This window comes from Salvelinus fontinalis, chromosome 1 (genome assembly GCF_029448725.1).
Source record: "Salvelinus fontinalis isolate EN_2023a chromosome 1, ASM2944872v1, whole genome shotgun sequence".
NCBI classification, from domain to species: domain Eukaryota; kingdom Metazoa; phylum Chordata; class Actinopteri; order Salmoniformes; family Salmonidae; genus Salvelinus; species Salvelinus fontinalis.
Genome location: NC_074665.1, coordinates 85384261 through 85401228, shown reverse-complemented (window position 1 = coordinate 85401228; position 16968 = coordinate 85384261). Strand labels below are relative to the sequence as shown.

The 16968-nt window shown below is 45.7% G+C and overlaps 1 protein-coding gene across 1 annotated transcript in view; it reads right to left on the bottom strand.

The window, feature by feature from the left end:
• The window catches only part of LOC129862984 (integrin alpha-9-like), a 233225-nt gene that overhangs the window by 205188 nt on the left and 11069 nt on the right, over positions 1–16968 (bottom strand). Inside the window, exons 3-4 of the mRNA XM_055935066.1 lie at positions 15984–16090; positions 3790–3913 (exon numbers count right to left, since the gene is read on the bottom strand). Coding sequence (XP_055791041.1) covers positions 3790–3913; positions 15984–16090 — 231 coding nt within the window. The remainder of the gene's footprint in view (positions 1–3789; positions 3914–15983; positions 16091–16968) is intronic.

Here is a 16968-nt window from a genome sequence, read left to right as displayed (position 1 = left end):
ACCCTAATATATATTGATTATATAAGTATTCAACCAACTGAGCCAATACATGTTAGAATCACCTTTGGCAGCAATTACAGCTGTGAGTCTTTCTGGGTAAGTCTCTAAGATCTTTACACACCTGGACAGTGCAATATTTGCACTTTATTCTTTTAAAATTTCTTCAAGCTCTTTCAAAGTGGTTGTTGATCATTGCTAGGCAGCCATTTTCAAGTCTTGACATAGATTTTCATGTATATTTAAGTAAAAACTGTAACTAGGCCCCTCATGAACATTCAACGTCATCTTGGTAAGCAACTCCAGTGCATATTTGGCCTTGTGATTTAGGTTATTGTCCTCCTGAAAGGTAAATATGTCTCCAGTGTCTGTTGGAAAGCAGACTGAATCAGGTTTTCTTCTAGGATTTTGCATGTGCTTAGCTCTATTCTGTTTATTTTTTATCATAAACTCTAGTCCTTGCAAATGACAAGCATACCAATAACATGATGCAGCCACCACCATGCTTGAAAATATGTAGAGTGGTACTCAGTAGCGTGTTGTATTGGGTTTGCAACAAACATAGGTCGATTTCTTTGCAACATTTTATTGCAGTTTTACATTCATGCCTTATTGTAAACCGGATGCATGTTATGGAATATTTTTATTCTGTACAAGCTTCCTTCTTTCCACTCTGTCATTTAGGTTAGTATTGTGGAGTAACTACAATGTTGTTGATACACCACCTTGCTCGAAGGCATAGTCAATGTCTGCTTTAGGTGGCCTAATTTAGTTTTTAGTTTTGATTGAATATTAAAAAATACAATCTACCTGCAGTGAAGACACTCAACATTACATTCAGCAATCTATCAGACTCCCATCAAGAGTGACCCACAGGAGCAACCAGGGTCAAGCGCCCCGCCCAAGGACATGTTGACAGATCTCACACCAAGTCAAATCGGAGAGATCCGAACCAGCGACGTATCGGCCAAAGCTCCCAACCGCCAGGCAACCAACCATCCAAGATCCCCCCCAACAGTTCCCGAGAGCTGCCCCTCCACCATCCGAGACTGATGTAATGACGTAAGTTTTGTTATTTTTGACTTTCATATTTGACCGTCATTCTATCCCCGCCCAGCAACTCCACTCCCACTTGTCTCAAGTTCCACACCCCAACACTCCGTTTCCCTCAGCCCATCCCACCTATCTCTGCTGGGCACACTCTTCGGATTTCTACGCACCATACAGTTGAAGTCGGAAGTTTACATACACTTAGGTTGGAGTCATTAAAACTCGTTTTTCAACTACTTCACAAATTTCTTGTTAACAAACTATAGTTTTGGAGAGTCAGTTAGGACATCTACTTCGTGCATGACAAGTAATTTTTCCAACAATTGTTTACAGAAACATTATTTCACTTATAATTCATATCACAATTCCAGTGGGTCAGAAGTTTACATACACTAAGTTGACTGTACCTGTAAACAGCTTGGAAAATTCCAGAAAAATATGTCATGGCTTTAGAAGCTTCTGATAGGCTAATTGACATCATTTGAGTAAATTGGAGGTGTACCTGTGGATGTATTTCAAGGCCTACCTTCAAACTCAGTGACTCTTTGCATGACATCATGGGAAAATCAAAAGAAATCAGCCAAGACCTCAGAAGAACAATTGTAGACCTCCACAAGTCTGGTTCATCCTTGGGAGCAATTTAAAAACGCCTGAAGGTACCACGTTCATCTGTACAAACAACAGTACGCAAGTATAAACACCATGGGACCACGCAGCCATCATACCGCTCAGGAAGGAGATGCGTTCTGTCACCTGGAGATGAACATACTTTGGTGTGAAAAGTGCAAATCAATCCCAGAACAACAGCAAAGGACCTTGTGAAGATGCTGGAGGAAACAGGTACAAAAATATCTATATCCACAGTAAAACAAGTCCTATATCCACTGCTCCAAAACCGCCATAAAAAAGCCAGACTACGGTTTGCAACTGCACATGGGGACAAAGATCGTACTTTTTGGAGAAATGTCCTCTGGTCTGATGAAACAAAAATTGAACTGTTTGGCCATAATGACCATCGTTATGTTTGGAGGAAAAAGGTGGAGGCTTGCAAGTCAAAGAACACCATCCCAACCGTGAAACACGGGGGTGGCAGCATCATGTTGTGGGGGTGCTTTGCTGCAGGAGGGACTGGTGCACTACACAAAATAGATGGCATCATCAGGGAGGAAAACTATGTGGATATATTGAAGCAACATCTCAAGACATCAGTCAGGAAGTTAAAGCTTGATCGCAAATGGGTCTTCCAAATGGACAATGACCCCAAGCATACTTCCAAAGTAGTGGGAAAATGGCTTAAGGACAACAAAGTCAAGGTATTGGAGTGGCCATCACAAAGCCCTGACCTCAATCCTATAGAAAATGTGTGGGCAGAACTGAAAAAGCGTGTGCGAGCAAGGAGGCCTACAAACCTGACTCAGTTACACGAGCTCTGTCAGGAGGAATGGGCCAGAATTCACCGAACTTATTGTAGAAAGCTTGTGGAAGGCTACCCAAAACGTTTAACCCAAGTTAAACAATTTAAAGGCAATGCTACCAAATACTAATTGAGTGTATGTAAACTTCTGACCCACTGGGAATGTGATGAAAGAAATAAAAAGCTGAAATAAATCATTCTCTCTACTATTATTCTGACATTTAACATTCTAAAAAATAAAGTGGTGATCCTAACTGACCTAAGACAGGGAATTTTTACTAGGATTAAATGTCAGGAATTGTGAAAAACTCAGTTTAAATGTATTTGGCTAAGGTGTATGTAAAACCCCCGACTTCAACTGTATATCTCTCAACTATGCTGTGATGTTTAACATATAGTTTGGATCTATCTAATGAATAGAATCCACAGATTGCGAGTTGAAGATAAATACTTTTACTAAGAGTATTAGTTAGTATATTAGTAATTGACTGACCAGGTCTCTCCAGATCTCCCAAAAATGCTATTTCTAAGAGTAATTTTAGATAAATGTTATGCATTATCAGCCATTCCTGAACCTGAGACCAGAAGCAGGCTACCTGAGGGCAATAACAAAACAAATGGTCTATAGATTCTTTATCCTCACAACAAAATATGCAGAGCTGTGATGATTGTATGCCCCAAATATTCAACATTTTGTTGGTGGAAAGAATTCTGTAAAATAATTTTGGCTGAAAAGCACGAAGTCTTGGATCTTGTGTCGTTTTATGTATCAACTCATACACCCTGTGCCATGGAGTTGGTAAATCAAAAATCTCTTCCCAGGTGCCCTTCTTTGCGAGGCATTGGAAAACCTCCCTGGTCTTTATGGTTGAATCTGATTTTGAAATTCACTCCTCGACTGAGGGACCTTACAGATAATTGTATCTATGTGTGGGCTACAATTGAACTCATTTTAAATTCAAGCTGTAACACAACAAACTGTAGAAAAAGTCAAAGGGTGTAAATACTTTCTGAAGACACTGTGTATAGTTTTCCAAAAAGGACATGTTTCTACACCATTAGATCTAAGCTGTGTTTCTCAACCTTGGGTACTAGTTCCCGCCAGAGTAAGTGGCTTATAACGGGGGTACTCATGAGAAAATACACCTATTGATCAGTTGTTCATGAGGGGGTACTTCAGGTAGAGCAAAATGTAATTAGGGGTACACTAACCAAAAAAGATTGAGAACCATTGAGGACATTACCGTACCTTCATACCAGGGGATGAGGGCTGGGGACCTGCCCTGTAGAGTTGGTTTGTGTGTGTGTGTGTGTGTGTACGACTGTACCTTCGTAGCAGGGGATGAGGGCTTGGGTCCGGCCCTGTAGCGTAGGAGGGATGATGGAACAGTAACCATGGGGAAGGATGAGCTCAGAGTCATAGAAGACATTCTTCCAACGGTGGGCACAGGCCTGCATGAGACACAAGAGAGGCACAGTCAGAACACAAAGACAGACACACAAACACTAACAGACAGAGATGTGACGTCTCACTCAGGTGTGACTGGATCTGCTTTTCTACTCTGAGATAACAGAGAGCAGAAAGGTGGACAGACAGACAAGATGACAGATGCGCGCACGCACACACACACACACACACACACACACACACACACACACACACACACACACACACACACACACACACACACACACACACACACACACACACACACACACACACACACTCCATCATACCCCCACACACTTTAACCAATGATGTCCATCCAAAAACTCCACTAACTACTAGTTAGACCTAACTCACACCATCTAAATACTTACATTTGACTTACTAACTAGGTCTCTTTTCACAGTATTGAACCAAACTGCAACTATGATGGATGTGTAACCAGGCCAGTTCAGTGTAGCTTGGTTCAAGACAGCTAAAGAACATCCCCTGCTTCATAATAACATCCTGAGTTCCTAACAGTTCTCATAGCATGTTCATCATAACATCCTGGGTTCCTTCCTAGTATTCGCGTGCATCCACAGGCAGGGGCATTTCTTAACACATGTCCATTTCAACACAGTTCCAGCAACTGCAGTGGATGCACAACCAGGACAACTCAGTACAGCTTGGTTTGGCTCAGTTCAGTAGTGTGAAATGCTCCTGAACTGAGCTATAACAGTCCTCTAGTGTAATAACAGAGTTCTAACAGTTTTCTAGTGTAATGCTCCTCTGGGCTATGAACACAAAGAGGTCATGACTCTCCAGAGTGCAGCAGCCCATTGTGGAACCAACTCACAGAGGTAAATAGACAAGCGCTGTAAATCACAATCAAGAGAATCCCCAAAAGAAGAGAACTCAACTGACATTCAAAATGGTACATTTTTATGGTGCATTTTTCTTAAACAACTCAATTTTTGCGATACAAAGGTGAACAGCACACAGTAAAATCAATCCGGTCCCAGACAGTTGTTTTCTTCATTAATATTGTTGGGCTCCCGAGTGGCACGGCGGTCTAAGGCACTGCATCTCACTACAGACACCCTGGTTCGAATCCAGGCTGTATCACAACCGGCCGTGATTGGGAGTCCCATAGGGCGGCGCACAATTGGCCCAGCGTCGTCTCTGTTTGGCCGGTTTAGACCGTCATTGTAAATATGAATGTGTGACTTGCCTAGTTAAATAAAGGTTAAATAAATAGTGCATAGACAGTATTACTCAAAGAATCATTTAGCCTCCTGTGTTTTGGATAAACATTCCAAAACTAAGTGTGTGTGTGTGTGTGTGTGTTGTAAGGAAATAGGAAACTACGGCAGTGGTCTCCAAGCTTCTTTGACCATATTTCTGTGGTATTATTTGTGCAGACTTCAGACTGTGTGCCAAATGGCACCCTATTCCCAGACAGTTTCCCCACCCACCCACCTCATATTTCTTTCTTACTCATATACTGTTGAAAAAGTCCAGTCCAGTCTGTTACACAGCCATTTGAAGCAGGTTGTGGACACTGAGAGGGACTTCAGATGACTGTCCGGCAGAAGGATGGCTGTGTTGAGAAAGACTGATGTGTTTTAGAACTGAGCAGTCGGACCTACAGTACAGCGCTAGCAGAGCAGCCTGGCCTACAGCGATAGCAGAGCACCCTGGCCTACAGAGCTAGCAGAGCAGCCTGGCCTACAGCGCTAGCAGGGCAGCCTGGCCTACAGAGCTAGCAGAGCAGCCTGGCCTACAGAGCTAGCAGAGCAGCCTGGCCTACAGAGCTAGCAGAGCACCCTGGCCTACAGCGCTAGCAGAGCACCCTGGCCTACAGAGCTAGCAGAGCAGCCTGGCCTACAGAGCTAGCAGAGCAGCCTGGCCTACAGAGCTAGCAGAGCAGCCTGGCCTACAGCGCTAGCAGAGCAGCCTGGCCTACAGCGCTAGCAGAGCAGCCTGGCCTACAGAGCTAGCAGAGCAGCCTGGCCTACAGCGCTAGCAGAGCAGCCTGGACTACTGCGCTAGCAGGGCAGCCTGGCCTACAGAGCTAGCAGAGTAGCCTGGCCTACAGCGCTAGCAGAGCAGCCTGGCCTACAGCGCTAGCAGAGCAGCCTGGCCTAGAGCGCTAGCAGAGTAGCCTGGCCTACAGCGCTAGCAGAGCAGCCTGGCCTACAGAGCTAGCAGAGCAGCCTGGCCTACAGAGCTAGCAGGGCAGCCTGGCCTACAGAGCTAGCAGAGCAGCCTGGCCTACAGAGCTAGCAGAGCAGCCTGGCCTACAGCTCTAGCAGTACTATTGATGTTCTAACAAGCTACTAAACCATAATCAGTACTAGAACACAAGCAGTATGCCTTCTCACTCCAAAGTATCAGTATATTATACAAGTAATAAACTTTAGTTATCCCATAATGTTTAGGTTTTATTTTTTTACCAGGATCAGAGACCAAATTATGGAGCTGTTCCATTGTCATACATGCTGCTGTCCTGTCTGAGAGCTGATTGGTTTAGGTATTCAGTTAAAGAAAGCTTGTTGGTTAAACTTTAGGCCTCTTTCAGCAACACACAGATGAAATAACTGTAGTTCAGGGGCTGTATGTATTAAGCATCTCAGAGTAGGAGTGCTGATCTAAGATCAGATTCCCCCTGCCAATGTCATCTTATTCATTGTGATCTAAAATACAAAACAGATCCTAGATCAGCACTTGTTTGTTTGATACATACAGTACAGAGCCACATCTGCCAAGCAGCCGGTCCTTGCAGAGAAACTTGAGTCACTGAGTCCATTCAGATGAGATAAAAGGTCAGCAGGGATCTACAGGGGCCCCATGCATGGACACATGGCTCCGGAACATCACTATCTTTCTGTTATCACCAAACCTGATGGACAGTTTATAACAACTACTAGGACAAACTGCCACTTGATTTGCTATAACATCTAAATGTTTTGTATCACTTCATTTGATGTGTCCTTTTACATATGGTCTACTACTATCAACAACATATAAACTGCAACTCTGTTGATAAGCAACAACTTCATAGTGGGTCAAGGTAAGAGGTAGGGTCAAGGTAAGAGGTAGGGTCAAGGTAAGAGGTAGGGTCAAGGTAAGAGTTAGGGTCAAGGTAAGAGGTAGGGTCAAGGTAAGAGGTAGGGTCAAGGTAAGAGGTAGGGTCAAGGTAAGAGGTAGGGTCAAGGTAAGAGGTAGGGTCAAGGTAAGAGGTAGGGTCAAGGTAAGAGGTAGGGTCAAGGTAAGAGTTAGGGTCAAGGTAAGAGGTAGGGTCAAGGTAAGAGGTAGGGTCAAGGTAAGCGTTAGGGTCAAGGTAAGCGTTAGGGTCAAGGTAAGAGGTAGGGTCAAGGTAAGCGTTAGGGTCAAGGTAAGAGGTAGGGTCAAGGTAAGAGTTAGGGTCAAGGTAAGAGGTAGGGTCAGGTTAATAGTTGAACATCTATAAACCACCTGTAAGGGAAAACAGCATGTTAAATACTTAAAGGTTCTTTCAAGGTGATTGATGCATAATAACTATTGGAAGTGGTATGAACATTATGCCAATATACTCCCTCAGATAATGGAGTATTAAAATGGAGAATGACCATGGCAAAAACAGGCTTCAGGGCCATGCAATGTCCCCCAGGGCCAGAGAGGCTTCATGGCCATGGAATGTCCCCCAGGCCAGAGACAGGCTTCAGGACATGGAATGTCCCCCAGGGCCAGAAGCAGGCTTCAGGGCCATGGAATGTCCCCCAGGGCCAGAAGCAGGCTTCAGGGCCATGGAATGTCCCCCAGGGCCAGAAGCAGACTTCAAGGAACTGTAATGTCCCCCAGGGCCAGAGACAGGCTTCAGGGCCATGGGATGTCCCCCATAGGCAGGCTTCAGGGCCATGGAATGTCCCCCAGAGGCAGGCATCAGGGCCATGGAATGTCCCCTAGGGCCAGAGGCAGGCTTCAGGGCCATGGAATGTCCCCCAGAGGCAGGCTTCAGGTCCATGGAATGTCCCCCAGAGGCAGGCATCAGAGCCATGGAATGTCCCCCAGAGGCAGGCATCAGAGCCATGGAATGTCCCCCAGAGGCAGGCATCAGAGCCATGGAATGTCCCCCAGAGGCAGGCATCAGAGCCATGGAATGTCCCCCAGGGCCAGAGGCAGGCTTTAGGGCCAAAGAGAAAGGCTTGGTTCCTTCATCACCCAATGCAGGCTGCAGGAGTTAACACTTCATAAAAGTAAGGTTAGAAGACAACCACCATGGATGGGCCAGGGACTGAAGCCTAACATACCCAGCCAGCTGCCCTCAGATAAAAAAAAAAAAAAAGTTTTATTATTGCACCTTTATTTACCCAGGTATGCCAGTTGAGAACAAGTTCTCATTTACGACTGCGACCTGGCCAAGATAAAGCAAAGCATTGCGATACAAATAACAACACAGAGTTACATATGGAATAAACAAACGTACAGTCTATAACACAATAGAAAAAGTCTATATACAGTGTGTGCAAATGAGGAAAGATTAGGGAGGTAAGGCAATAAATAGGCCGTAGTGACGAAGTAATTACAATTTAGCAATTAAACACGGGAGTGATAGATGTAGATGTAGAAGATGAATGTGCAAGTAAATATACTGGGGTGCAAAGGAGCAAAAAAACAAAAACAATATGGGGATGAGGTAGCTGGATGGGCTATTGGTGCAGTGATATGTGAGCGGCTCTGACAGCTGGTGATTAAAGCTAGTGAGGGAGATATGAGTCTCCAGCTTCAGTGATTTTTGCAATTCGTTCCAGACATTGGCAGCAGAGAACTGGAAGGAGGCCAAAGGAGGAATTGGCTTTGGGGTGACCATTGAGATATACCTGCTGGAGCGCGTACTAAGGGTGGGTGCTGCTATGGTGACCAGTGAGCTGAGATAAGGCGGGGCTTCACCTAGTAAAGACTTATAGATGACCTAGAGCCAATGGGTTTGGTGACGAAAATGAAACGAGGACCAGCCAACGAGAGCATACAGGTCGCAGTGGTGGGTAGTATATGGGGCTTTGGTGACAAAACGGATGGCACTGTGATGCACTGCATCCAATTTGCTGAGTAGAGTGTTGGAGGCTATTTTGTAAATGACATAACCGATGTCAAGGATCGGTAGGATAGTCAGATTTACAAGGGTATGATTGGCAGCATGAGTGAAGGATGCTTTGTTGCAAAATAGGAAGCCGATTCTAGATTTCATTTTGGATTGGAGATGCTTAATGTGAGTCTGGAAGGAGAGTTTACAGTCTAATCAGACACCTAGGTATTTGTAGTTGTCCACATATTCTAAGTCAGAACAGTCCAGAGTAGTGATGCTGGACGGGCGGGCAGGTGCGGGCAGCGATCGGTTGAAGAGCATGCATATTAGTTTTACTAGCATTTAAGAGCAGTTGGAGGCCACGGAAGGAGAGTTGTATGGCATTGAAGCTTGTCTGGAGGTTAGTTAACACAGTGTCCAAAGAAGGGACAGAAGTATACAGAATGGTGTTGTCTGCGTAGAGGTGGATCAGAGAATCACCAGCAGCAAGAGGGTCATCACTGATGTATACAGAGAAAAGAATCGGCCCGAGAATTGAACCCTGTGGCACCCCCATAGAGACTGCCAGAGGTTCAGATAACAGTCCCTACGATTTGACACACTGAACTCTGTCTGACAAGTAGTTGGTGAACCAGGCGAGGCAGTCATTTGAGAAACCAAGGCTGTTGAGTCTGCCGATAAGAATGGGGTGATTGACAGAGTCGAAAGCCTTGGCCAGGTCGATGAATACGGCTGCACAGTATTGTCTTTTAGCGAGGGCGGTTATGATATCGTTTAGGAACTTGAGCGTGGCCGAGGTGCACCCATGACCAGCTCGGAAACCAGATTGCACAGCGGAGAAGGTACGGTGGGTTTCGAAATGGTTGGTGATCTGTTTGTTAACTTGGCTTTCGAAGATCTTAGAAAGGCAGGGTAGGATAGATATAGGTCTGTAGCAGTTTGGGTCTAGAGTGTCTCCCCCTTTGAAGAGGGGGATGACCGCGGCAGCTTTCCGATCTTTGGGAATCTCAGACGATACAAAAGAGAGGTTGAACAGGCTAGTAATAGGGGTTGCAAAAATTGCAGCAGATAATTTTAGAAAGAGAGGGTCCAGATTGTCTAGCCCAGCTGATTTGTAGGAGTCCAGATTTTGCAACTCTTTCAGAACATCAGCTATCTGGATTTGGGTGAAGGAGAAATGGGGGAGGCTTGGGTAAGTTGCTGTGGGGGTGCAGGGCAGTTGACCGGGGTAGGGGTAGCCAGGTGGAAAGCATGGCCAGCCATAGAAAATTGCTTATTGAAATTCTCAATTATCGTGGATTTATTGGTGGCGACAGTGTTTCCTAGCCTCAGTGCAGAGGGCAGCTGGGAGGAGGTGTTCTTATTCTCTATGGACTTTACAGTGTCCCAGATCGTTTTGGAGTTTGTGCTACAGGATGCAAATTTCTGTTTGAATAAGCTAGCCTTTGCTAGAATGGGGCATGCTTATTTAAGATGGTTACAGAAGGCAACAATTGAGAGCACCTGGGGAATGGGAGTGGAGCTATGCGCTGCAGGTAAAGGATTAACCTCTCAATCACCAGAGGAACAGAGGAGGAGTAGGATAAGGGTACGGCTAAAGGCTATAAAAACTGGTTGTCTAGTGCGTTCGGAACAGAGAGTAAAAGGAACAGGTTTTTGGGTGCGGAAGAATAGATTCAAGGCATAATGTATAGACAATAGTATGGTAGGATGTGAATACAGTGGAGGTAAACCTAGGCATTGAGTGACAATGAGAGAGGTTTTGTCTCTAGAGACACCATTTAAACCAGGTGAGGTCACTGCATGTGTAGGAGGTGGAACAAAAGGGCTAGCTGAGGGATATTGAGCGGGGCTGGAGGCTCTACAGTGAAATAAGACTATAGTCACTAACCAAAACAACAATGGACAAGGCATATTGACATTAGGGAGAGGCATGCGTAGCCGAGTGATCATAGGGACCAGTGAGTAGCTAGGCGAACTGGAGACACGGCGATTCAGACAGCTAGCGGGCCCGGGCTAGCAGGCTAGCAGAAGGGCCTTAGGGGGGACATCGTGACGGAAGAGTCTGTTTTAGCCCCCTCGGACAGTTACATCGGCAGACCAGTTGTGATGGATCGGCAGGGCTCCGTGTAGGCAGTAAAAGGGTCCAGGCCAATTGGCAAAATAGGTATTGTAGCCCAAGAACTTGGCTGATGGACCTCTTCAGCTAACAGTCCGATTTGCTCTAGACAGCTAGCGGGCCACGGCTAGCAGGCTAGTGGATGAGCCTTCAGGGGACGTCGCGACGGAGGAGCCTGTTGAAACTCCTTCGGGCGGATTACGTCGGTAGACCAGTAGTGATGGATTGGCGGGGCTCCGTGTCAGCAGTAAAAGGGGTTCAGGCCAATTGGCAAAATAGGTATTGTAGCACAAGGAGTGGCTGATGGACCTCTTCAGCTAGCCGGGAGATGGGCCTAGCACGAGGCTAGTTCCAGGCTAACTGGTGCTTGCTTCGGGACAGAGACGTTAGCCAGGAGTAGCCACTAGGATAGCAGCTAGCTAGCTGCGATGTTACAGGTGAAAAGGTTCTGAGCTTGCGGTAGGAATCTGGAGATGTGGAGATTTGGTGGGAAAAAAGCAGTCCGGTATGCTCTGGGCTGAATCGCCCTGTGTAGACTGGCAGGAGTTGACCGGGCTAAGGTTAGCTGATGACCGCTAGCAGTGGCTAGCTGACTACTAGCTAGTAGCTAGTTAGCTGGCTAGCTTCTGTTGGGGGGTTCCGGTTCTAAAGTATAGAAAATAGCAGATCTGTACCACATTGGGTGAGGCGGGTTGCAGGAGAGTATGTTGAAATTGAGGTTAAAACTATGAAAAATATATACGAAGAAAAAAGTATATATACACGGGACACAACAAGACAAAGAGAAAAACGTCTGAACTGCTGCCCCATCTTGGAGTAAGCTCCAAATAAAGATACTGGAGTGAAGATCCACATCCACGCTAATACTTTAGATATTACTACTACAAATAGTTGGTCTGTTGATTACTTTAAGACTAAATAGGTGTTAACTTCAACTGATAACAGAATGATAGCGGCATGCATGGTTCACAACTATCTCCGACAATAACCATCATAAGAAAACATAGATTTTTACATGCTCTCACGCACATGCACACACACACACACACACATACGCACAGCCTCACACACACACACACACACACACACACACACACACACACACACACACACACACACACACACACACACACACACACACACACACACACACACACACACACACACATACGCACAGCCTCACACACACACACACACACACACACACACACACACACACACACACACACACACACACACACACACACACATACGCACAGACTCACACACACACACACACACACACACACACACACACACACACACACACACACACACACACACACATACGCACAGCCTCACAAACACACATGCACCCACATGGGAGTAAAGCTCACAAATAAACCAGAATTAAACAAAGAAGGACATCCACAAATAAACAAAAAATATGAGTATGTCCACAGTCGCCGTATAAGTAAATTATTTGGAATTAAGTGGTGTCCACTTATCCAAATCAAAACAAGCATGCCCAAAACATGAGCCTCTACTTGAAAACCGGAGAATGGAGGGAAATGCATTTTCCTGTTAGAGAGCATTTAGATGTTACCAGCAGCTGGGTTTTAACTATGGGGTTAATGGAAAGACATTTGTAAATATTATGGTGGTTTAAACACGGCATCTTTACTAGCATTCATACTAGCATTCTTTACTAGCATTCATACTAGCATTCTTTACTAGCATTCATACTAGCATTCATACTAGCATTCTTTACTAGCATTCATACTAGCATTCTTTACTAGCATTCTTTACTAGCATTCATACTAGCATTCATATTAGCATTCTTTACTAGCATTCATACTAGCATTCTTTACTAGCATTCATACTAGCATTCTTTACTAGCATTCATGTGTCATGACGTTGGCCTAGGTGTAGGTTTATGACAGTCATAAATACCTCTTTCCCCCCTTTTCCTTCTCCCTACTATAACTGATGTGACATAAGAAAACCCCTTGGTTAACATAGAGATTCTGGGAACATCAGAAGTGGGGGGAAATGAACTACACTGCTCAAAAAAATAAAGGGAACACTTAAACAACACAATGTAACTCCAAGTCAATCATACTTCTGTGAAATCAAACTGTCCACTTAGGAAGCAACACTGATTGACAATAAATTTCACATGCTGTTGTGCAAATGGAATAGACAAAAGGTGGAAATTATAGGCAATTAGCAAGACACCCCCAATAAAGGACTGATTCTGCAGGTGGTGACCACAGACCACTTCTCAGTTCCTATGCTTCCTGGCTGATGTTTTGGTCACTTTTGAATGCTGGCGGTGCTCTCACTCTAGTGGTAGCATGAGACGGAGTCTACAACCCACACAAGTGGCTCAGGTAGTGCAGCTCATCCAGGATGGCAAATCAATGCGAGCTGTGGCAAGAAGGTTTGCTGTGTCTGTCAGCGTAGTGTCCAGAGCATGGAGGCGCTACCAGGAGACAGGCCAGTACATCAGGAGACGTGGAGGAGGCCGTAGGAGGGCAACAACCCAGCAGCAGGACCGCTACCTCTGCCTTTGTGCAAGGTGGAGCACTGCCTGAGTCCTGCAAAATGACCTCCAGCAGGCCACAAATGTGCAACTAGGTTTTCAGTTATTGTTTTCAGTTATTGTTTTGAGCAAAAAAAATTACAAATAATAATAATAATTTAAGAGCAGCAGTAAAATAACAGTAGCGAGACTATATACAGGGGGTACCTGTACTGAGTCAATGTGGAGACTATATACAGGGGGTACCTGTACTGAGTCAATGTGGAGACTATATACAGGGGGTAGCGGTACTGAGTCAATGTGGGGACTATATATAGGGTGTTACGGTACAGAGTCAATGTGGAGGCTATATACAGGGGTTACCAGTACTGAGTCAATGTGGGGACTATATACAGGGGGTACCGGTACTGAGTCAATGTGGGGACTATATACAGGGGGTACCAGTACTGAGTCAATGTGGGGACTATACACAGGGGGTACTGGTACTGAGACAATGTGGGGACTATATACAGGGGTTACCAGTACTGAGTCAATGTGAAAACTATATACAGGGGGTACCAGTACTGAGTCAATGTGGAGACTATATACAGGGGGTATTGGTACTGAGTCAATGTGGGGACTATATACAGGGGGTACCAGTACTGAGTCAATGTGGGGACTATATACAGGGGGTACCGGTACTGAGCCAATGTGGGGACTATATACAGGGGTTACCAGTACTGGGTCAATGTGAAAACTATATACAGGGGGTACCTGTACTGAGTCAAATGTGGAGACTATATACAGGGGGTACCGGTACTGAGTCAATGTGGAGACTATATACAGGGGGTACCGGTACTGAGTCAATGTGGAGACTATATACAGGGGGTACCGGTACTGAGTCAATGTGGAGACTATATACATGGGGTACCGGTACAGAGTCAATGTAGAGACTATACACAGGGGGTACCGGCACAGAGTCAATGTGGAGACTATATACATGGGGTACCGGTGCTGAGTCAATGTGGAGACTAAATACAGGGGGTACCGCTACAGAGTCAATGTGTGGGCATCGGTTAGTCGAGGTAATTGAGTTAATATGTACATGTAGGTAGAGCTAAAGTGAGTACGCATAGATAATAAACAGAGAATAGCAGCAGCGTAAAATAGGGGGGGGGGGGAAATGGAAATAGTCTGGGTAGCCATTTTATTAGCTCTTCGGGAGTCTTAAGCTGTTGAGAAACCTTTTTGACCTAGACTTGGCGCTCCGGTACCGCTTGCCATGCGGTAGCAGAGAGAATAGTCTATGACTAGGGTGGCTGAAGTCTTTGACAATTTTTAGGGCCTTCCTCTGACACTGCCTGGTATAGAGGTCCTGGATGGCAAGAAGCTTTGCCCCAGTGATGTACTGGGCCATACGCATTACCCTCTGTAGTGCCTTGCAGTCGGAGGCCGAGCAGTTGCCATACCAGGCAGTGATGCAACCAGTCAGTCTGCTCTCGATGGTGCAGCTGTAGAGCCTTTTGAAGATCTGAGGACCCCTGCCAAATCTTTTCAGTCTCGTGCCCTCTTCACGACTGTCTTGGTGTGTTTGGACCATGATAGATTGTTGGTGATGTGGACACCAAGGAACTTGAAGCTCTCAACCTGCTCCACTGCAGCTCCATCGATGAGAATGGGGGCGTGCTCGGCCCTCCTTTTCCTGTAGTCTACAATCCTTTGTCTTGATCACATTGAGGGAGAGGTTGTTGTCCTGGCATCACACGGCCAGGTCTCTGACCTCCTCCCTATAGGCTGTCTCGTTGTTGTCGGTGATCAGGCCTACCACTGTTGTGTCATCAGCAAACTTAATGATGGTGTTGGAGTCGTGCCTGGCCATGCAGTCATGAGTGAACAAGGAGTACAGGAGGGGACTGAGCACGCACCCCTGAGGGGCCCCCGTGTCGAGGATCAGCGTGGCGGATGTGTTGTTACCCGTCAGGAAGGCAGCCCGTCAGGAAGTCCAGGATCCAGTTGCAGAGGGAGGTGTTTAGTCCCAGGGTCCTTAGCTTAGTGATGAGCTTTGAGGGCACTATGGTGTTGAACGCTGAGCTGTAGTCAATGAATAGCATTCTCACGTAGGTGTTCCTTTTGTCCAGGTGGGAAAGGGCAGTGTGGAGTGCAATAGAGATTGCATCATCTGTGGATCTGTTGGTGCGGTATGCAAATTGGAGTGGGACTACGGTTTCTGGGATAATGGTGTTGATGTGGGCCATGACCAGCCTTTCAAAGCACTTCATGGCTACAGACGTGAGTGCTATGGGTCCAATGTAAGGGAATGTGCAAGTATAGACTTCTGGACACACAGATGAAACGGATGATTCAAACAGATGTACAGGGCTGTACTGTGACCTTTGAACTCACCAGTATTTTGCCATTGGGTTTGTCCTGCCGGGCGAGGCTGACCCCCATCCACTCATCATCCCTGTCTCCCTGGCACGTCTTCCCACAAGACTCCCGGGGCTTATTCCCTGCAGGAGCGGGACAGAAGTGTTAACAATGACTGTAATATGGCGTTACAAAGAGGATGACTTTCCCATTCTCCAGGAGCCAACCGATGGAAGGGATACCTAGAGACAGTTTCTAATACAGTTCTAAATACTAGCTGAAGTTGATCTTTGATCTTTTGTAGATGTAGCGGAAGTGGTTCGGTGAACTTTGTTCCCATGATCAGTGATCTTGCTTGAGGTCTGAGGACTTGTGTTAGCTGCCCTTAGATAATGCCTTGGCTTTAGCTCATCCAGCGAACACAGTCTTAAGGCATAGGGACAACCTGGGTTCAACCCTGGTTTAAGTGAGGTTTACTGTTGAACAGTCTGACAATTTTAGGCCATGGACTGAATACCGGACAGCCTTTTATCAGTGTTGACAAGCCCATGTAGTGTGTGTGTGTCAAATTAAAATCAAATGTTATTTGTCACATGCGACGAATACAACAGGTGTAGACCTTACCGTGAAATGCTTAATTACAAGCCCTTAACCAACAATGCAGTTAAGAAAATAGAGTTAAGAAAATATTAACTAAACAAACTAAAGTAAAAAAAAAAAGTTAAAAAAAGTAACACAATAAAATAACAATAATGAGGCCATATACGACAAAACCTATTGCCCCTCAGGAAACTGAAAAGAGTTGGCATGGGTCTACAGATTCTCAAAAGGTTCTACAGCTGCACCATCGAGAGCATCCTGACTGGTTGCATCACTGCCTGCTATGGCAACTGCTCGGTCCCCGACCGCAAGGCACTACAGAGGGTAGTGCGTACGGCCCAGTACATCACTGGGGCCAACCTTCCTGCCATCCAGGACCTCTATACCAGGCAGTGTCAGAGGAAGGCCCTAAAAATTGTCA